Source organism: Mastigoproctus giganteus, chromosome 5 (genome assembly GCF_048544385.1).
Source record: "Mastigoproctus giganteus isolate SK-2022 chromosome 5, ASM4854438v1, whole genome shotgun sequence".
Lineage (NCBI taxonomy): Eukaryota > Metazoa > Arthropoda > Arachnida > Uropygi > Thelyphonidae > Mastigoproctus > Mastigoproctus giganteus.
This window is the reverse complement of record NC_143579.1, coordinates 45,435,615-45,458,383: the sequence shown is the minus strand read 5'-3', so window position 1 is coordinate 45,458,383 and position 22,769 is coordinate 45,435,615. Positions and strand designations below refer to the sequence as shown.

Below are 22,769 nucleotides of genomic sequence, written 5' to 3'. Positions count from 1 at the left end.
TCACACTGAAGTAAGGTGGCTCTCGAAAGGGAACTGCTTGAAAAGATTCATGGAACTATTTGATACTCTTAGTGACTTTTTAAGTGACAAACCTGAAATGAAGCATCTGTTAACGGTCGATGGTAAAGCATTTGTGAGTTATTTAGCCGATATCTTTGAAAAACTAAATATATTAAATAAACAACTTCAAGGAACAAATAAAACTCTCGTCGATGCAAAAGCGAAGATATTTGGTTTCATTACATTTATTGAATTATGTCAAAAATATATTTGTAACAAAAATTTTGAACAGTTTCGTTGGCTGCAAAAATGTGAAGTGACTGATACCGCTGTACTTGTTATTGTCGATCATCTGAAAATTCTGTCCGCTGATTTAAAAGAAAGGTTTTCTGATTTAAAACAAATTGATTTTCCAACCTGAATGATGCAACCAATGTTAGTGGATTTGTCTGATGTATCAATGCAGTACCAAGAAGAACTCTCAGAAATGCAAAATGATGAGTCAGTTAAAACTTTATTCAATATAAAAGGAGCGATGGCATGGCTTTGTGATGAAACAGAAATTAAATACCCAAATTCAACCAACTTTGCAAGAGAGCTATTGTTACCGTTTCCATCTTCATATTTAGCTGAATGTGGATTTAGTGCCATAAATGATTTGTTCCTAAAGAAAAGAAATCGACTGGATATCACAAAACGGGGAGACTTGAGACTGAAGCTGACTAAATTGGAGCCCAATATAAAATCTCTCTGCGGCAAGCATCAAGCACAAGGGTCTCACTAAATTTAGTGCACTCATCTAGAAGTGACTTCACATGGAATGTTGAAATTATTAAACAATTAAATAATAATTACTAAAAATTAAAATATTATAAAAAAATCTTTCATATAAATTATTTTGTACTTGAATTTTAGTTGTCAATTATATGTTTTGAAAATTTACTTACTGTTTTTTTCTTAATAATTTCCTAATGATTTCTTCCTAAAACCTACGTTTTGTGTCCTGAACAAGTTGTAATTAGGCTTCATTTAGGGAATAATTCAATTTTTGAATATAAAAAATATGTATATCGGTGTTTCCCAACGTTACATAGGGGGCATCAGAATTTTAGAAAGACTTAGGTGGGGCATGGTAAAAAAAAGGTTGGGAAACACTGGTTTAGATGATTCTTTGAGATGGCGGGCCGTTGGACAACTTAAAGCCGGGCAGTCGCATGCGGAGGTGGCACGTTGGCTTAATGTGCCACGCAGTGATCTCGGCATTATGGAAGAAGTTTCAGGAGATAGGAACTATTACAAGAAGAGCTGGCCAAGGTGACCGAGGGCTGTGTCAACCAGAACAGACCGCTATCTAGCTCTAACATCAAGATGGAACCCTACGATATCCTGTCCTCAACTGTTTCTCGAGGTTGCAGTAGCCACAGGCGAATTTCCAACCGGACTGTATCAAGAAGGATCAATTCAATTGGACTCTATGCAAGGAAGCCAGTGGTTTGTATCCCATTAACTCCAAACCACTGCAGAGCTCGTCGAAACTAGTGCCATGAACATGTCACTTGGAGCCCTGACAAATGAGGCTATTTCTGTTCTCTGACGAGTCCCGTTTTGTTCTGTTGGTCTGTCTCTGTCTTCTTAGCCGCAGAGCCCCTAGTGGGATCCCGCGTTGCCCGCCACCACCACCACTGAGTGGTGAGCCAGGCTACCCATTATACTCTGGCTGGCCTCCGTCAGGGTTGCCTGAGCTTCCTGACGGAGACCAAGTAAAAAAGAAAAAAGAGAGCATGAAGAGTGGGGTATAGAAGAAGAGAGGTTTGAAAGGGGGAAGAGTTTGGGTGGATTGATAGGAGAAAATTAATCCACCCTAATTTAGGTGAAGTAAGGGAAAGGGTGAGGGTTTATAAGTCACAGGGGGGCAGGCGCCCCCGTGTGATCGCCATTGGCGTAGTACTTGTAGATCCCGCACTGTGGTGAGTGCCAGAAATCCCGCACCTAGATCGGTGCCAGCAGTATATCCTACCCATTTTGGGTTTGCTATATCTTTTAAATCCCGCACCTTGGATGGTAGCTGCAATATATCCTACCCTATTCGGGTTGGCATGGTCCTGTCTGTGTTGTTCTGGTGTGGGGAGAGTTATCCCACAAGGGTCTGGGTTAGTTCTTGGGCTCTGAGTTCTGCAATCTTAGCTCACTTAAGTGGAAATGTTTCCTGCACGTAGGTGGTTAATGCTTTATAGGTATCTTCCTCAATGAACAGAGTGAATTCTTGATTGCGCGGGTTTCTCTGTATGGTGGTGAGGAATTTAAGCCTGACGTTGTCGTAGCTGGGGCACTCGTACACGAGGTGCTCCCAGGACTCCTCTTCGCCGCAGTGGCAATGTGGATCATTCTTGATTCCCATGGCCGTCAGTTTTTGTTGGAAGGATCCATACCCGGCCCGGTGATAATAAAGGTCACATGGTAACCAGGGTGGCGGTTTGGGGTGAGTTGTACTTATAGATGGAAGGAATCGTTTTCTAATGTCTCCCTTTGTTGTGTCCCAGTCTTGTAGATGTTGGGTTATCCGTCTTCTTTCCTGCCAGGGGTGGTTTGTGATGTCAAGTTGAAGATTAAGCAGTTGGGTTGGAACTCCCTTCCTTAAGTGCTAGAAAACCCCTCTTTTAACCACTTATAAGTATAGTGGCTGGCATCCAGTGATTACCTGCAGGTCAGCGATGCTGACTGTGCATCATGCCCTGAAAATTGAAAAGAGCATGAACCTCTGGATTGAACCCAGCTTACGTTTGTTTCTTGCCACGATGGCTTGTCGGTACCAGATGGAGGCACCATAACACATAATTGGCATGTATATCGTTTGGTATATGATGGTAAGGGCCTTGTGCTTCAGTCCCCAGTCTGCCCTGCTGACCCGCCTTATCATAGCAGTTAGGGGTGCAGTTGGGGAGGAATATCTTGAAACTGAAGGTAGCTAACGACTGCCGTGGCCAGCACGATCCACAAACCTAAATCCGTGTGGGACGCCCTTGAACATCGCATTATACGCCGACAGCGAACCCCTCGGTCACTTGGTGAGCCAAGGTCTGTGGTGGTGGAATAATGGGATTTTTTGCCACAGAATGTCATAGGCACCCTTATATCGATCATGGTTCACTGCTGTCAGGCCTGTTTAGCCGTTGAAGGGATCATACGGCATACTGATGTCATGTGACCATCTTTTCGAATGTGACCTTTTTAGTCATTCTTATACAACTCCTATAAATGTCCCTGATACCTGTCCGAAGTTTCTCGCTGTCTCCTCATTTCATCAAATTCTATGGCGCATCACCACACTAAATTTTGTCCCGCTTCAGCGCAAGCTGCACCAGTTACACCACTTTTTCTACGTGTTCTGTTAATTTTGTCGAGCAGTGTATATAACGATATTAAGAAATACAATAGTTTAATGGAATCCATTTTCCTGCACGTGGGTGGTTTAATTTATTAATGCACAAATTATTTCACATGCACTTATGTAAAGGAAATTTTTTTCCTGTCAGTTTTGTTATACTTTTTCAAATCTAAAAAGTTTTTAAAGGCCATTTCAAAAGTTTTCTATAAGATGCTATCATGTGGGCAGAAATTCGATTGAGTTATAATTTGTATTTGTGGAATGGTTGCAATAAATCTAGTGAATGACATACAGGAAACTTCAGTAATAATCATTAATAGGGCTATAAAAAAGGTAAAACTAATTGATATTCTTTTCCTTCTAGTCCAGAGCCGAAGAAAGAAAGTCGCCTGACGTCTATAATCGATCAGCTACTAATCAGTAAAACGAAAGATATGAATCAAGTAGCCAATCAAACAACAGTTGCTCCCGAACGTGTTCCTGATTCTGTTTACTTGGAAGCAAACGGTAAGTTGCATGATTATTTTAATTTTAATGTAAATCTTGTATTCAGTTGTTTCCAGGAAATTCGGCAAAAAAAGTGTGGAGCACTCAACTTTGGCCTCATTGGTAATGTTGGTGGCCCATAGAAGACTCTGACCAAGTCAGATAACTGGTCAGTTGTAGAGCTTCGTTTTTATTAGACCTAGTGGATAGACGTTTAACGTATTGGGCTTTATGAGACTCAGAATTATCGCGAGAAGCCCAGTTCCACAGAATTTGGTGGGTGAAGATACGGAGAAGTCGTTCCATATTTTAATATATGAAAATGGGTTGAGGGTTTTTTAAATTACAACCAAGGGACACAGTTCGAACCAGGAGAAACAGCCTCATACCACAATGTTTCCTTCTCTGAATCTTTGTTGGGACGATGTGGTAGTGTGGGAATTCTCCAAATTCAAACTCCATCGCCAGTCAGACCTGAGGTAGGGAAGTCATGGTGCTACATGACTTCCCTCCAGAGTCCATAGATTTGGTTGTGGAAAAGCGTCCTTCAAACGTCGTTTGCAGTTCTTTGCGTAGTATGAGGCTTGACAGCTATACTTATCCCATGAAAATGAAGTTACCTTATCTCCTTGCCATCCTGCTGCCTGACAACACAAGGACGCATACAATATATGCCACCCAAGAAACTATTAATCACTAATCACTTGGACGGGGAACTTTGATCACCCTCCCTACAGTTCTGATCGTACCTCCTAGAGATTTCCATCTCTAGGAGGTACGATCAGAACAATGAGGTTGAGAATAATACAGGTTGAAACTAATGTACGTTATTGGATAAAACAGGAACTGATGCTTTTTTACTCAGTGAGATTCCAAAATTTCACAAAGCATTGACAGAACTGGACATGTGCAAAATATTTTTGGTGATTATGTTGAAAAATATATGCTATGGCCAGTGTTACTGGGACAGTTTTTTACTGAGTCACTTTTACTGGGACACTAAGTAAAAAAAAAAATAATATATGACTTTATAAACGCGAATTTTCTACATGAATTTGGTGAATGATATCAGTAACACTCTGAGAACACTTTATGCAAGTTTTTAGTAAGTGGAAATTGGAATCTTGCTTTATTCCTCTCATGCGGTTCAGTCACTTTACTTGAATTACAGTGTTTTTTTTTTTTTTTCCAGTATTCAAGTATCATCGATTATGACCAGTGGACCAAGTCCAACCCGCTCAAAACAGGCCCATATTGTTACACTACAACCGCGAAATTGCATTGTTGGTCCAACTGTCATATTAGGGCCACCCGAGGATTATCTCATCCACTCATGTGCTATGTCTATCAACTATACGTTCTCTAGTCTGTTTGCCTGCCTTGCTGGACGAGAAGCCTGACCTTCAGGAGAAGAAACCTTGCTATCCACGCTTTAAACCGACCAATTCAGCCACGGAGTGAAAAAAGCCCATAAAAGTTCCTCTCATCATTTGACGGGATTCGAACTCAGGCCTTTTCCACCCGGTGTGGTGAGGACGGCGGGTATAACCATTATGCCACCCGTGCAGACTGGTACAGTACAATCTGGATGAAACCCTTTTTTTCTGCGCGTGCCACACAGGTGCGTCCATCTTAGATACATTTTAGAAGATCTTGTATTTTCATCATATTAATTCCAGCATGTTTCTAAGGTTATTTGCAGCTAGTATTCTTCAGAAAAAGGATTTAATTGCATATTATGATTTCAGAAACACCAAATCTTCTGTAAAGAATAATCGAAATATTGGGTGATTTACTCTATTAGCTCTGGCTTGCCAAAGAAAATGGAAATCAAAATGGCAGAACTCTTTTCTAAATTTCGGGGAAAGGGCATTTATACCCCTATGCCAAAATTCACTGAGTTACTCATAACAGCCAAATCTTTCAACTCTTAGTGATGCAATGAAATTCTGTTGCTTCGGAAAATAAGTTTTAAAATCTACCTTTCCAGACTGAATACAAAGAAACGGGTGTTTGTATGTTTGTACTTACCTCCAACCAAAATAATTAATGCGTTTTTTGTAACGTTGTATCATGTTGATGACCTCAGTGTGATGTGTACTTGTTCTAACACTTCCACGGATTCCTCTTACAAACCAAGTTACCCTCTCCAGGTGTCTTGTGGTATCATTCCTAATCGACATTCCAAACCAGGCTATTAAAATATATGGAAGGAACATTTTTCAGTCTTTTGCTGTCATATCTCTCTTCTTAATATATTTTCTTTGCTCCCTCTGTTTCTTTCTTTTTGCCAATTAAGAGATAGCCAGATGGCTGTACAGCTGCTTCAAACCAGTAGACCCTGAAGGCTAGCAGTAAATCACCTGTTCACTATTAACAAATATTTCACAGATGGCAGTTGTACTTCCGAACGGAATTATAGAAGTTGTCTCTGTTTCTTTTGCGATTCGAATATGATTTATTAGGGCATTAGACTTCGAACTATTTCGTTGTTCTAAAACAATGACAGCTGCTTCACAAGGTGGTTATTATTATTATAAGGCTTACTGTCTGTAAATTGCGTGTGTTCTGTGGTCGATTTGCTGTTTGGTGGATGAAAAATCCGAATTTCCGGGAGTAAAAACCATACCACCCTCGCCTGAGACCGACTAACTCAACCAGATTGTGAAAAAGGCCATAAAAATTACTCAAGTCATTGACGGGACTCGAACTTAGATGTTTTCCACCGGATGGGGTGAGGACAGATATCCTAGCAACTGTGCTACACAACTTAAAATATATTTATTTAAAAAATAAATAAATAAAATTTTTAATAAATATATTTATTAAAAAATTTATTTACTTAAAATAAATAAATAATTATCCGTGTATAAAAATTTATCTTATACCAATTACCAGTAAATTATGATACTGTATTAATATAAAAATATTAAAAGAAATATCCTAGTACCATAGTACAAATTCATACTAATTTAAAAGTCTGGACTATATTTATATAGTTGGAGTTTTTTTTTTTTTTTGGTATATTTGTTAATGAACAAAGTGTTTATTAATTTATAAGAGCATATAGACAGATAAAAAAGCAAACTAAGTTTTTTTTCTTCTTTGATTATTCCTCTTCGTTCTAAATTTCTTCTAAATTTTCTCCAAATTTTCTCGAAACCGATTAACTGGGCCACGTGTGAAAAAAAATCAATTTATCGGACAATTTGTGACCAAGAACTAAATGTCCATGGTCTCCAAATGCGCATAATACTCCACACCTTGCTGCTCTCACCTCGGGCACAGGGAATATTCCAAAATGAGGATTTCTGAGAATATTCTGCTTAAATCCTTCTGGCACAGAGCTGTCCCGGGGTGACCCAAGGTTTCTTGGGAAATAAACTGATTTTAATAATAATAATAAAAAATCTGTTGTTTAAATTAATGTAAACCAATGAGAGTACTTTTTTTTAAAGGTAAAAATAAAATATACAGTTTCGTTATTTGTATAATCGTTCAAGTGCATCTGATTTAAGTTTTACAATATCCGAGATGAGTTTTCAAAATTACAAATACAGTACTCATCTGTCAAGTTGGAATAGCCAGGAGTAAAATTAACTAGAACAATGATTGCCTTAAGATCGTAAATAAAGAGCCCAATGGGATATCACTGGAAATACCGGTTCAGTTTGCAAAAACTAAATCTATGGGGGTTTTTCTAAAGTGTTGTCGGAGCTTGCGAATAAAGCGATAAATCCTTAGAAGTCATTATATTTAAGAGTTGTTGTAATTCTATCTTCAGATTGTTAACGTTGATTTATATGCGCCAGTATATTACAAACTCCCATTATCATGCTACATATAACATATAAATGAAAGTAAATCAAAGATGAGTGAAAAGTTCACGCTCATGATCTGTAAAGCATGCAAACTGGTAAAGAAAGATGACTTAGGAAAATCATCAATATTAAAGAAAATTAGTTTTTGGAAAAATATAAATATCTTCAACTCGATAAAAATATCACACTCCTTTAAGATCTTGATGGAATACTTATGGGCTAATAATCCTTTCAGTATTTACAAAGTTCGGCCATGTTTCCACTTACAAAGGTTAGTCAAATATTGCATTTATTTCAAGAAATGCAAGGGTGAAGACAGCTGTGATAATAAAAAAAAAGGAAGAAAGAAACTAAAAAATGCCAGAGAGTGTTTATTTCTTTACAAGGTGAACTAAGGTTGACAGAAATCCAATCCGGACATACTGTAATGGACACATCTCAAAAAAAAATCTCCCCTCTCTGAGGTTACTCCTAAATCCCAACATTATCATTAAGTGCTGGATATAAGACACACGAAGAAGGCTGTTAGTTGGTGCAATTGCGTGACTGGAGTTCAAATTGCTGACCATCCTGTCACACAAGTAATTATGGGTGTGGCCCCGTGCTGGTAGCGTAGGGTAGCGGTGGGCGACCAAGGACAGGGCAACAAGACTTGTCCCCGGGCAGTGCTTGGAATCGGAGAGAGAGAGAAAGAGAGAGATTATTGCACAGGTCACCTGTTCGCAAGGGGTGTTCGGACCAGGTGTGAGAATCATGGGGGAATCCCGGTCGCATCAACTACAACTCTACACCCCAGTGAAAGGTTAGCGTGTTAATCGTTGAGGTCAAAGTGTGAAGGACATCTTGGCGGGTTGAATAGGGTTAGCTATCACAAATACGTTTGTTTTATTGTTTTTATGCCTCGGGAACCGGTTCTGGTCTGTGTATACGTCCCTCGTCTTGAGCTGCGAGTCTCAACTGTCAACCGGACATTTGTAGTCTGAGTGCCACCAGTACTGCTATGCGCTACAGTGCGAAAGGGTAGTTCATGCCTCACGACATGTACACCGACACGCCCTTTTGCCTTATGAGTTTGTCCAAGTCAGCACTTCGCTATAGGTGAAGTCTATTCCAGAGCCTACTGTTCCTTCGGATAAAATGAACCTCCAGATCAGGTATTTAAAGACTTTTATGTTGGAATCAATTACCTTCAGTGGCGCAGCAGGAAATTGGAGGGGGATCCCCCCTCATTTGCGCAAAACTGATCAGAGTCCCCTATTTAAGAGCAAAGATTGCGTTATATTTGAAAAAAAAAAAAAAATATATAATCTTACCCTTTAAGAAGAACATTAAGAAGAATATTACATTACGTTTTTTTAAAGATGCTTATTTTCTATTATATTTATGAAACTATTCTTAATCCTCCCCCTCCCCCTCCCCCCAATATTACTTTACTGGTTCTTCTAATATTCTTAAAATTGATGTGTTATCAAGATCTTGAAGCGACTTCCAAATTTAAGAAATAATTCAACTTTGCATTGTTTTATTTTTCTTAACCCAGTATTAAATGGAGAATGATATATGCTTTGCAAAAACAATATTTCGTTTTTTTTCTGAATTAGTTATTTTATAGTTTAGTTATATGAAAAGATAACTAAAGAAGACTAACTCTTATGTGCTTTTCTTTTTTTATCGCTGAATCTTTTATATTACATTCTAAAATTAAGAATTTGGCTTATGTGGATGTTCATGTTTCAAGATAACTAAAGAAAAGATTTAATTTTTTTTGCTCTGGGATTTGAACTATCTGCATAACGAGTTCTTGTGGTTCATTTTAGTGATTACCATACAGTGATTATTTTTTTAACTCTCATTATTTATTTTTTATTATTAGTCATAAATAATTTTTGAGATCTTAATATTACTTTTAAATTTTTAAAAAAATTTAATATTTATTAAAGTAATCAGTAATTATTTATAATAATTTTAAGACACCTTTTATTTATTCCTTGAAGTTCTTCAAATTTCTGCGCATGCCTAAAGTGAACCTCAAAACCCGGGACATTTCAATATTTTATGTTTGGAAATATGGAGAAAACAATTCGGCACTCATATCAATGACTGCATGTCTTTAATTATAATTTAATTTAATTAATTTAAATATTATCATATAAAATTTCATTATATTATTATTTTCCATATTCTTGATTTTGAAGACATTTTGTACCCGGATCTGAATGGGTAAAAATGGTGATCTTGCCACCATTACTGCTTTTGAACTAAAAATGCAATCTTTTTGGCGAAAACATAGAACTTTGGGGAAATTTTATTTATTCAATTAATAATTAAATCAGTTCTAAAATAATTATTAAATTATATAGAATTAGAATGTCTATCCTGTACGTTTTTTGTTGTTGTTGTTGTTAAGCTGCAGGTTAAATTCAGCAGATTCAACCTACAGCTAACATCGACTTAATGCTGACAGAAAACACTTTTGCCTCCAATGAATTGCCCTAGTATTTCAAACAAATAAAATAAAGTCAAATGGCATATTAAATATGCCAAAATCTCCTAAAGACCTGCAACCAATCTCCATCAGCTGTTCTCTACTCAAAATTTTTGAAAAAATGATTCAGCCAGCAATTGCCCAGCACTGCTTTGGAGACAGGCCCGAGTACTTATCGTTATACACAAAGGATTAGCGACTACTAATCGTCTAGACATCCTCTTCAGAATTCTACAGGCTCTCAACGGCAAATCCAAAGCTGATATTATCTTCCTGCACATTAAATCAACATATGCCAAAATATAACCACCAGCTCTTTTTACTAATACTGAAACACTACTTCAGCTTGTCAGATACCATACTACAAATTTTGAATTCAATGTTACTTTCAAGACATCTGTTTGTTTCCTACAACAACCTCCAGGTACCCTTCGACGTCACAAGAGGTATCCCGCACGGGAGTGTGCTTTCAGCTATCCTTTTTACGGCAGTTTTCGAGCCTTTCGTAGCATATAATTCAAATTTTGTTATGTGTGCTGACGACCTGAAGTTCTACGTGGATTCAAATAATCTTCATCAGAATGGTATAAATCTCCAGGCAGATAGGCAGATACTGACACTAGGAAAATATCTGTAAACAATTGGGCTGTATCCGAACCCTTCAAAATCATATCAAATACTAATAATCAAAAAGACCTAGGCCTCACCTGGGATGAAGAGCTCACTTTGACAGGATGAGAAAGAAGATGTACGCAGCACTATGGGCCCTACGACAGGAGCTCGGGGGTGTACATAATCCAGCGTTGCTTTGTCAGCACATCTTGAAATGTATTACATCTATACCACTCTACGCTTCTGAAATTTGGTCCTCTGCTTCTGCCTCCTACCTGCACAAGTACCTCGGTTTGGAATATTAGTTGCTGAGATGGATGAACGGGGGGAGGCAGTCCTCTTAGTATTTCCAGATCCATTCTCCAAGAAAATCTGGGCATCACTCCCTGGAGACATCTGATGACTGCAAGAAATGGCTTCACGTTAGCACAGCTTATAACGGGGAGAATAGATGCCCCAATCTTCGATCCAAAGAAGGCAAGAAGAGATCATCACCCACTCTTGCATTCCTCTATGGCCAACTCTGACAAATCTGAATTCTCTGAGGGACATGTTTCCAGCCAATGGCCTTGAGATCTTCAACAAATTAGGCATCCATCCAGATAATTTTTGCGAAGATAAGTTCCACAGAAAGAAACCCTAGAGAACTGTAGAGCTGATCTCTAGAAACCCTAGAGATCAGCTGATAAATCTGGATGGACATTTGCACTTGACCAATAATGTCTTACTACAAATAATTTTGTTTAACTTCAGACTCTAGTGTCGGGGCGTTAGTGTATCGCACATGTATTCCCCTTTTGCACGGCCCTGCCCAATTGGCAAATTATTACATCAACACAAAGTTAATCCGCCAGTTTCTATACTTTAAAATACAGTAATTGAATACCAGCGCAATTCGTTGTGAAGGCAAAGTTTATTCTGCTGTGAGCATTAAGATCAGTCAATTAACTAAACAGTTTAAATCTATCTGACCATACGAAAACATATGAGAGGACAGTATAGTCTTCTAGCTGCACACAATTTCAATAAGGCCAAATTGTATAACTATTTTATTTTATAATGGTTCTATGGTCCTATTAAAGTGGATAAGCAGTGCAGAATGGGCAACCGTGGTCGCTCAGCTCCTCGTAACAGGGTGTTAATTTTATATGGAAATTATACAGCAAATTCTAACATCAGCAACTTATAGGCTCAAATCTTTATGGCTATAGGAAACTCATCAGATGTATTCATTATCCATGGATCTTTATACGTTGTTAAACAACCAGGAACTGTATTTTTTTTAACAGCCCAAGTATTCTGAATGCATCTTGCAATCCCACCATGGGAAACTGTTTTAAAAACGTATTGATTTATAGAGTGGGGATGAGATAAGATTCATCTAACCTTTCTAACAATTTTCTGTGCAATATTCAGATGTACATGCTCTCTCTTTCCACCAGTTTTCTTAGGGCCATAATGATACACTGTAAGTGAGGTTGTAATAAAGAAATTGGGCACAGATGAGCACTTAACGATATAAAAGAGAGCTTATTCATAAAAAGACTGGGGTGCTTGCTCGTGACTGATGCGTTCCCAGTTTCCTGTATTTAATGAGCACTGCAGAATTCACTCTGGTGCCATCACTTTTTTCGTTCCATTAAATGCGAACTGTATAAACAGAAATAGAAACATAAGTAGACGAAGACAGTGTGATAGACAAACAGCTAGAGAGAGAGAGAGAGAGAGAGAGAGAGAGAGAGAGAGAGAGAGAGAGAGAGAGAGAGATCATGGTAATGATCGCTCTCTCTCTTTAATATGCATTTCAAACAATAATAACATAAATAATGCTAAGGTATGTTTATCCCACTACATTCTTTGTGTTTCCGTTGTATACACGATAAATATCTGAACCAAATGTCCCTCGTGGACAGCACAGTTGGTAGAATCGCCGTCCTCCCCACACCGGATAGAAAAGACCTGAGTTTGAGTCCCGTCAACGACGTGAGGAATTTTTATGAGCCTTTTTCACAACGTGGCCGAGTTAGTCGGTCTCAGATGAGGTACAGTCGAACACTACTTCTGAAAAATAATCGAAACCATTAAGGTTTCATTAAAGGTTGAGAAGACAGAAGATAGTTTTTGACAATCATTAGTGTCTTGTGCAAAAAGGAAGAAATTTTTTATGTTTTACATTAAAATTCCCTCAGATGAACGAACCACTGCACTAGCCAAAGGGCCTTTGAGAGGAATATTATAAGAATTTATTAAGGAGCACTGATTTTTCAAGACTTCAAAACGTACAGAGAAACGAGGATTTTCTTTTTTTTTTTAAAAAGGAAATGACTTCCTCTTTTAGAGAGTAGGGTTAGGTAGTTGATCTTCTCAGGACAAAGGGCAGGAGGTGTTATTAGTGCAGCTACAAGCCGCCAGAGCAGTCAACTGTGAACTGTAACTTGCAGCTTCTCCATGCTTAGCTGTGAAAAATGCAATGAACTTTTATCTAGACAGTCTCCATTATTTCTGAAGATATTTTGGAGAAGGGAGTAATGTCAGTAGATTGATCGATCAGATGGAAATGAATTGCCAGAACGAAGGTGATTGAAATGGTATTGATAAGGCGGCAATGACAAGCTTTTAATTTTAATGAAATATTCGAAAATAAAAATAAGATTATGCAACTTAAGACAGATATTTTATATTCTGGGACCACCAGAATTGGAGTCTATGACAGTTGTTCAATTCAATATCCGTCTCATTTCTTGTCAAATTTCGAGAATACTAGCAGTTAACAAGTTGGAAGAGGCTGGAGGAAAGGTTGGTACGTGGTGTATCATCATTAAAGATCATTAAATAAAGAAAATATTATTTCAGTACGCGATTTTTTGATTAAGATTGAGGGGTTCAGGAGACATCGTATTGGCAGCTTTCTGTGAGACCTTGAAAACGATTCATTTTTTTGTATTTTCAACGTTTTGATAGTGGTAACCGAAACAACTCTTAAATCTGCAGCTAGAGAAATTATTTCGTTATGCGATTTACTCGATGATTTTCCTGTACAGAATACAATCTAGGCGATAACCTTAGCAGAACTCGATGATCCGCGTATTTGGCAAAGACATTCTGCCAAGAAATACACAAATGCTTGTAATTTCCAAACATATGTGGATTAACAATTCTTTATGTAGGTTTTAGGATTATTAGTGACTTAGGCCATATTGCATCGAAGAGCATTCCACAGATTTTAGCCCGTTCACCGACATGAACCCTGTGGATCATCTTTAGGATGCTGTGGAAAGGTCTGTTCGAGTTATGGATCCTCCACCCAGGAATGCAACGGAATTATGGACAGCGGTGGAACGCTGTCATCAACAAGTGTACTCGATACCTTGTCGTGTGACTGCCCTTATACGGGCAAAAGGTGGGACTACCTGTTACTAGATAGGTATCCCATGATTTCTGTCCACTCAGTGTATATAAATTGCTTGTATCTCTAATTGAGTTGCCTGTTTGCTGGATGAAAAACCCGAGTTTCCGGGAGGGAAACCATGCTGCCCACGCCTGTGGCCAACTAACTCAGCCACCTTGTGAAAAACATTCTTCACGTCATCGATGGGACTCAAACGTAGATCTTTTCCACCCGATGTGAGGAGGACAGCGATTCTACCAAATATGCTACTCACGAGGGCTGTGTCCCAAAAGCAAGGATGCCATCACCTGATAATAGATGGCGAGGAGTATTAAAAACACGAGCAGTACACAATTTTAGTGCAGTAAAGTTAAGAAGTATAATGCATGAATAGTGACTGAGACTTACGTGCCGGCCCTCATGGGCAATGCAGTTGGTAGAATCGTCAACCTCCTCCGCACACACCGGTGGAAAAGACCTGAGTTCGAATTCTGTCGATGATGTGAGGAATTTTTAGGGGTATTTTCACAACGTGGCTGAGTTAGTCGGTCTCAGAAGAGGGTAGCATGATTTTTTCTCCTGGAAACTCGAATTTTTCGTCTAGCAAATAGCAAATCTACCACTTTTTTATAAAAGAGAATATGAAGTGACATTATAATCCGACCTGCGACCTTGTAATTCGTTTTACCTTGACAATTCAATATCTGTGACCTTCATTTTACCTTGAAAATTACAGTCATGGGCAATATTAAATTGCCAAAAGAATGGCATGCTACACTATATTAATTAATTAATTATTTTTTAATTTTCGTATTTGAAATTAATAAAAGAAAGTAATGAATTTATTAAGGAGACTTGATTACAGATATCACTTCCATGATGCTTTTAGATCAGTTTTTAGAACATCCAATTTCTCTGCCCTTGGAGGTTAAACTTCTCTGCAACCCTTCTCTGGAAGGGTTGCTAAAAAAATTCCGAGTCCGAATCCAGGTAAAACCATTTAGAATTAAGGTGAGGATAGTCTCCCACCTTATTGTAATCGTACGTTGATTCTCCAAACTAAAACCTAAGCCTGCGTTTGGAGCTGCGTGATTGAATTTTAGAGGCGGGTAGCTCTTTCTGAGCCATCGCAACAGTGGCTCTTTGAGATACAGAGATGACGCGTCACACGTATTAATCTTCTTGATTTTCCTATCAGGTTTCACAGGCTAGGAGGGTAGGGCACGTTGCGTTGCCTGGAGCAGGGGCCAGGCGGCTGGCGAAAAATCAACCAAGCAATACTAAGGGCGAATTGAGAGAGAGAAAGAGAGAATCTGGTCTTGCCAACGCTGGGACCAGTCACGGACGCAGTAGCTACTCCTTGAATCGGGCATTCGAAGGTCAGGGCACGGCTGTCCAACATTCCACGCAGGTGTCACGGCCATCTCTGGGCTTCGGTTTTAGCAGCCTATCTGCCCTCGACTGCTCTAGGGGACGCTAATTTATGTGAACTGCCCCCTTTCGCAGAGCATGCAGATGTCAGATAGTCAAGGTTACAAAACCATTAGTTTCGGGGGTTGGACTCAGGTGGCTTTCACAAGCAGAGCGTCTCTGACGTCATTCGTTGCCTTATCAAAAACTCTAAGGACTTCCGACAACTACCCACCTCAACCCTCGCGAGAACATTGCAACACCCTGTTGGAAAGACACAGTCGACTGTCCACCGAAGACGCAAATGTGAATTCTCAGAAGTTTCCATCGAAATTTGTTTGCCAAGAAGGGGCGAATAAGAAAGATGGGTTTTGACTCAGGTTTTCCCATTTCTTTTTCAAAAACTACCACTAGAAACAAAGAAAATTAAGACAGAAATTATTTGAAAACATGCCTTGTAATTCTAAAAGTTTCCTCGGGAACCAGGGAAACATAAACTGAAAATCTGGTATCAATCCAACTTTTTATTCTCGAGTATGCTCGAATAGTTGAATCTAACATAAATTTCTGTGTGTGAAGAGAGAGAGGGAGTATTTTATCCAATAATTTGGGGATTTTATTTAATATTTTATCTCGGAATTTATCCCAAAATTTTTTCAAGGATTAACAGAACATAGCCTGAAATTTGGTGTTGATTTAACTTTTCTTTATTGAGTAACGTCCCAATGTCCGAACTATACTTCCATACAAAGACCTCAAAATGGATAAAATGCCTCAATTATATTGGTCTAATTTTAATGACATTTGGTATGGGGCCACAGATATTTCCAAAGGACTGAAACAAAATCTCGCCAAAATTCTTCCACTCTCAGTCGAGTTTTTACATGAGGACGGACAGACAGATAGATGATAACAGGCTCTTTATGAATATGCGAACAATAAAGGGAAAAAAATCAAGGGTAACTGGAGGAACTAAATATGATTGACAGAAAGAAGAATTTAAAAAGCAGAAAACTTCCGAGAGGGAGGGGGAAGTTTCAGTATCTGTTGAAAACAACTCGGTCAGGGCTTTTTGTGTAGACTTAAAACCATTCTCAGAGTTACGAGTCACTCCAAATATTAGCAAACCTTCCTTTTCCTCCTCAACCAGCATCCCTGTACTAGTAACATCTTTATCTACCACACTAGCACTTCCCCGGGTCTCCCCTGGCGTTAACCTCCTTTCTCAAGTGGGTTAACGCAACTCCTCCCTTGAACCGTGTATTTTCTTGACTTTTAACAGCCGCTCTCTCTAATCTGACAACCCCAAGTGCCATTCGTAAGTTCTCTTTGTGTCGCCTGAGGTCACTTGGGCAGTTATACGCACAAGTGTGGTTTTTAGTAATTATATAAAATAAAATATGTACGTCTTCAGCGATGGCTTTCCATCTACACAGTCCCACTTTGCGGGGAAGCGATTGTTCACCCCAAAAGACAATTTTTATGACATTGACTCAATGTGCTTTAATTTCCAGATTTTGTTTGAATATAATGTGTAATTTGCTAAGATTGACTCGCTGGTTTTAGATGCTGAGGGAGTCTTCGATGAGACAAACACCGATTTTCACAAGGAGGTAGACAGACTCAAACCATTGAGGAATCTGGAAAGAAGGAGTGAAAGTAACCAGGAAGAAAAATCCAGTTCGTTAAACACTACAGGTATTTATTTCAATAATAGTTGACTTCACATTCTACTATATTTTAAAGCGTGGTTGTTTCATCTTGTTTTGTAATGATTGCAAAAAATAAAGGCGTTGGTTTGTTCCAGATATCCTTGGAAATCCCCATCGTTTTTGGAAACTGTTTAGACAATCTTAGGCAATAGAAACGTCTCTCTCTCTTTCCTTCTGAATTATAATTTTCTAGGGGAATTTCTGGTGGGAAAATCCCATCCAAATATGGATTTAGAGCGCATGAACCCAATAAGGAAACATCTCCAATATTCATTTACAAATTAAAAGCTCGATAATTCACCGGGGAACGTTTGTTCAATCTTAACTTTTGTTATCTTTCAATATCTACTATAAATTGGATAGAATTTCTTTTATCTTTTCATTCTTTATTTTTTATAGACTTTTCTTTTCTTTTTTTTGAAAGAACTCTATTAGTTATCCGAAAGTTCTACACCACTGCCTCTGGGGTCAAGGCTGCTACTGTGCTGGCTTCACAAGGAGACAGGAAACTGCTAAGGTTAATACACGAACCTCACTATTAATGTGGAATCAGGTTGTGCGACTTGTTTTTTGCCTCCAGCAATGAGCGGTAGTTTCAGCACCAAAGGTTTTCAGAGAGAGAGAGAGAAAAAGAAAATCATTATGTCCACTAGTCGTACATAACCTGAGAATCGTAAGCAGACAATCTCTCTGGCAGATGTTCTGGAGGACTTTTCTATTAGGGGAAAAAAAAAAAACTATACGCTCTATATATAAACGAATTTCCGGTCTTCAACGTTAGTTCCATCCATCACGTGACTATTAGTACGAGGAGTGGTCATAAAGTTCTGAGAACGAACTATGAAAAACAGGTACAAAATAGTGCTTTTTATTTTCCATTGAATTCACCCCGAAGTTCAATACAGTTAACTGCATTTACTCTGCAAGGAGCTTAATTCTCCAATAAAAAGATTCATCAGGTTGGACATCAAACCAGGTTTCTACAGTTGCTTTAAGCTCTTAATTATCTTTTGAATGAGTCCCATGAAGATGAGACTTGAGATTTCTGGCCTCAAATTGTCATTTGAGGCCAGATCTGGGCTTTACACAGGATAGTTTAATTGTTCAAATCCACATTCATGAATTTTAGCCCTTGCAACCCGGACTTTGTTCACAGACACACTGTCATGGAGAAGAAAAATCCGATAATCCAACTTTTGTGTCCCAGAAAATTGAGGCCAACTACTTTCCACCTAATGGTTGGGTTCGAAACTTTTCGGGGTTGAAGTCCCCTTGTGATTCCACTGCATGCTTTATAATATGGATTCAGGATCATAAAATTGTTGCCAAGTTTCATCATCAGTCTCCAAATGGGATAAAAATCTCTCAGGATTAGCAAGAATTAATTTTAAATTCTGTTTCGATGACTCCACCCTCTGATGTTTGCCATGAATAGAAAGGTTTTTGGGACTCCATCTTGCACAACTTTGATATTCCAAAATGCTCGCATATTGTTTTTAAGATGCTTCCGTGGAAAATGCTAAGTACTTTTCAAGTTCAAACACTTTAATTTTTCTGTTTTCTAATTTTTTTTGACGATGGAAATTGTTTCAGATGGCCGACTAGACCTTGAATCATCTTCAAATGACTTCCGTCCTCTTTTGAACTCTGACGACCGTTTTGCAACTGTCGTATAACTGAGTCACGCTTCCCCAAACACTGCAGCCATTCTTTCAAGGATTGCTTTAGCATTTCTGCCCTCTTTGGTAAAAAATTTGATTACTGAACGATGTTCGGTTTGTTGGATATTCATCCTTCTTTCACCTACTAAGACAAAGAACTGAAGTTTCAAAGATATAATTTTTTTTCATTTGCAAAAAATGCACACTGAGTCAGAACGCACCAGAAGCTGGTCATATAGGAACCAGGTCAGAACCTGGTTTTAATGTGGGAATTTGATATGTATTCCATTTTAAGCACAGATTCGTGGCTGAGTATGAAGGGTTTATTTGAGGAGTCTGATGACATGTTATTTTTCAACATAGTTCCCTTTGGAGTCAGTAACACTTTTGCAACTGATGCTACAATGTGTTGATTCTAGCTGCGAAGAAAGTTTTCTCATGGGGGCCTCCAGGAATGCATCCATTGGACCAATGACGTCATTGTTGGTGGAAAAATGGATGCCAGCCAAGGTTTTTTTTTTTTTTTTTTTCAAATTTGGGAATAGGTGACCATCCAATAGTGCTAGATCTGACCAGTATGGGAGATGGTCAAGATTTCAAATTCGAACTCATGCAGAGCAGCCATTGCAATGACAGGCTTGTGAGCAGGAGCGTTGTCCTGGGAGAACAAGACTCCTTTGCCGAGTTTCCTAGGCGTTTGTCTTTGATATTTTCCTGCGAACGCCTGACAAGGTCTGCGTAAAATGCGCCTGTGACAGTCTAGCCCTTCTAAAGGTAATCCACTAGCAACACTCCATTAGCATCCCAAGAAACTGATATGCCATCACCTTACCAGCAGAAGGAATCAATTTGGCTTTCCTTGGAGGGAAAGGAAGGCTATGTTTCCATCGTTTTGACTGTTCCTTTGGCTGAAATGACGAACCCACGTGTCACCCATGGTCACAAACCTTGCAAGGAAAGTTGCTGGATCTGCCTGAAAACGATGCAAATGTTCGCTTGACTTGACAACTCTTGTGCGTTTTAGATTAGCTGTCAACAACTTTGGGACCCATCGTGCTGACCTTTTTCATAGCAAGAATCTATCTCCATTACTATGTGGTACACACATTCAGATGAGATGCCCAAGACACTGGCGATACTCATCACCAATTTATTGTTATGCTAATGGAACTAGTTCTGTGATATGATGCGTTATCCTGATGGAAGAACTCAATCGCTAATGATTACTACAGTCGTGAAGGGATGTGCATGATTAGAAACAATTTACAGATAATCTGCGACATGTAAATGATGCTCCACTGGAATCAGGAGATCCAACGTGCTTCACTTAAACACTCCTCACACCATTATATCACTACCACTAGCTTTCATTGACACCTGGCAGAATAGTTCCATGGACTCTTGCAGTTTCGTCAATATTCTGGTCCTCCCATCAGCTTGGAACAGCAGTAACTGGGATTCATCAGACCAAACAATGTTTATTCAATCCTTCACTGTCCAGTGTTGGTGTTCCTAAGCTGACTGTAATTGTACTTTCTTGTTTTTTGCTGACAGGAGTGGAACCCGGTTCGATAGCATCCTCGCGTCTACAAACTGTTTCTAACCACAGGTTAGCTGGATGCTATTTGATTATTGGCCAGTCAGGAGCGGACTGGCTGGGTTACCCCAGCGGCCCTGAACCATTTTGGCCCTTTTTTATAGCGACAGCAAGCCATAAACACTATTGGCGCCAGGGATCGCCACTTAGCTCCAGGTTACTTTCCCCTGGGACTAGTCTATATCACTTCATTTCACGAAGGCTGGTCATTTAGACTGAGTCTCCTCAGTAAAAGAAAACAAAGAATAAAGTTCCCATTCATTGTGTATATATTTACATATAATTACTGTAAGATTTTTTTCTACAAAACAATTTCCCCTAAAAGTCCAGACAAGCGTTTTAGCCATCAAATTGCCTAGTATGACTTCAGGGTAATGCATTTGATTATTATGTTATCTCCTGATCAAGAAACATTGATATTAGGTTAGAAGATTAATAGTAATGCTGTTATTTTCTTCTGTGGTAGAGCGGTTTGTTGGTTATCGTTAACGACAAGTGCACTTATGTCATGCCACTTCATTTGTTGGTTTTTGAATTTTTTCCACTCTTCCAAAATTGTAGATCCTATCGTGTTTCCTGGTAGTGATGCCAAAATGCTCGCTGGTCTTTTGCCTTGACACCATTCCTTTTTGAAAATTCGAGGATATGCAACTAAAACACGATAATACGGTTACGCTTCCATTTAGATAGGCATTTTACAAGTTGCATTTCTCCTAAATAAAGATTCTGTAGACGTTTATCGATAAAATAAGAGTTTCATCAGAATGGGTCTTTTGTAACTTCCAAGCCATCTTCCTGTATTTTCCATTATGCTGGAATTGATTCTGCATTTTCAGATTAAAAACAAGACAATGTTCTTGTTTTGCTGGATTTCGAAGAGGGAGAGGAGACATGTGACCCTTGCCCGAGACCAAATAATTCCTTGACGGGTTCAAATCCAGACCTTTTCCAGACGATATGACACTAACTCCTGTACTACTGCGAGGACCACAAAGGGTAATATTAATCCTTTTTCCCAAGGATTCGTGACACTAGTAAGACATGAGAAAAGCATCGATGCAGTTTGAATAGCACACACACGTGTGCATTCCCACGAACTAGAAAGGTTTGCCTTCTCCAAAGGGGAAAGGTTCCGCTGTCTATGCTAAAATGTCTCTCTCATGAATCAAATTTCTATTTAAAACGAAAATCTATAGATCCATCTAAGGTAAGATGAATTAAAGACTTCGTATATGATTATTAAATGAACACCCTTTGGTACCTTAAAACCAGTTCTAAGATTCCAGCAGCACGACCATCATGATAAATGGCAAATGTCTTTTTAAATAAACTGAAGAATGTTACTATTCTGATGTGTCGGTATATAAGATGATGCCACCATGGTACTTTTAAGTATTTAAACTACTGGAAAGGTTAATGTAGTGCATTTTGTTTGGGGTAGGAAAAGGATATTGATTGAGCAATCTGACATCTGTACAGGCAGAGAACAGCTCTTGCCGATGGCATGCATAAAATCCTTGATAATAATGTAAGCCAAACTAATTGTATCTTTGACTTCTCGGTAACTGTAGCCCTTACAAAAAGATAACCTGGTAACCTTTTATTGTGTTGATACACTGCATCTATAAATGGAATTTGATGACACACAAATGAACTTCAAAATGCTATTTTGAAATTGAATATATTCCTCTTGACAAGAACAAGAGGAACTTAAGAAACTCCTCTTCTTATCTCCTGTTCCTTTTCATTTATGTTAATAATTTTAATTACAAATTTAGATGGCGTGATGATTTAACATAAATGCTTCCTCTTTTTCCATACTTGAGTAATTAGGATATAATAAGTTCATAAGCATAAGAGGTCAGAGCTTATTGGGTTGCAACATGGAGGGCCAGTTTCCACAGAACTGGCAGAATGCTTCCATCACGGAATTTTTCAAGATATGAGTATGTGACAGAGCATTGACGCTTTTTGGTACAGCAAATAAAAGTTTCGAATTCAAACCAAGAGAAGTAGCTCCATACCAAGTCTTGGGCTTCTCCTGGCTTCGCTGTGGCACATCATATTGCAGTAGATGACGTTCCCAGATATTCCCCACACCCAAACACTTGCTGTTGACATTTCTAAGAATTATGATCATGTTTGGCGTAAAAATCTTCTGAACAATCTTCCATCTCGTGGATTGCCAACTGTTTTTTAAAATTGAGTATCC

At 38.7% G+C, this 22,769-nt stretch overlaps 1 protein-coding gene across 2 annotated transcripts in view; it reads left to right on the top strand.

The window, feature by feature from the left end:
* The window catches only part of LOC150085349 (uncharacterized), an 83,497-nt gene that overhangs the window by 17,024 nt on the left and 43,704 nt on the right, over nucleotides 1-22,769 (top strand). The window contains exons 3-4 of one of the 2 annotated variants that reach the window (XM_090374006.1): nucleotides 3,750-3,892; nucleotides 17,154-17,285. In XM_090374006.1, coding sequence (XP_090230132.1) covers nucleotides 3,750-3,892; nucleotides 17,154-17,285 — 275 coding nt within the window. The remainder of the gene's footprint in view (nucleotides 1-3,749; nucleotides 3,893-17,153; nucleotides 17,286-22,769) is intronic. The other variant, XM_090374007.1, reaches the window with a different exon arrangement.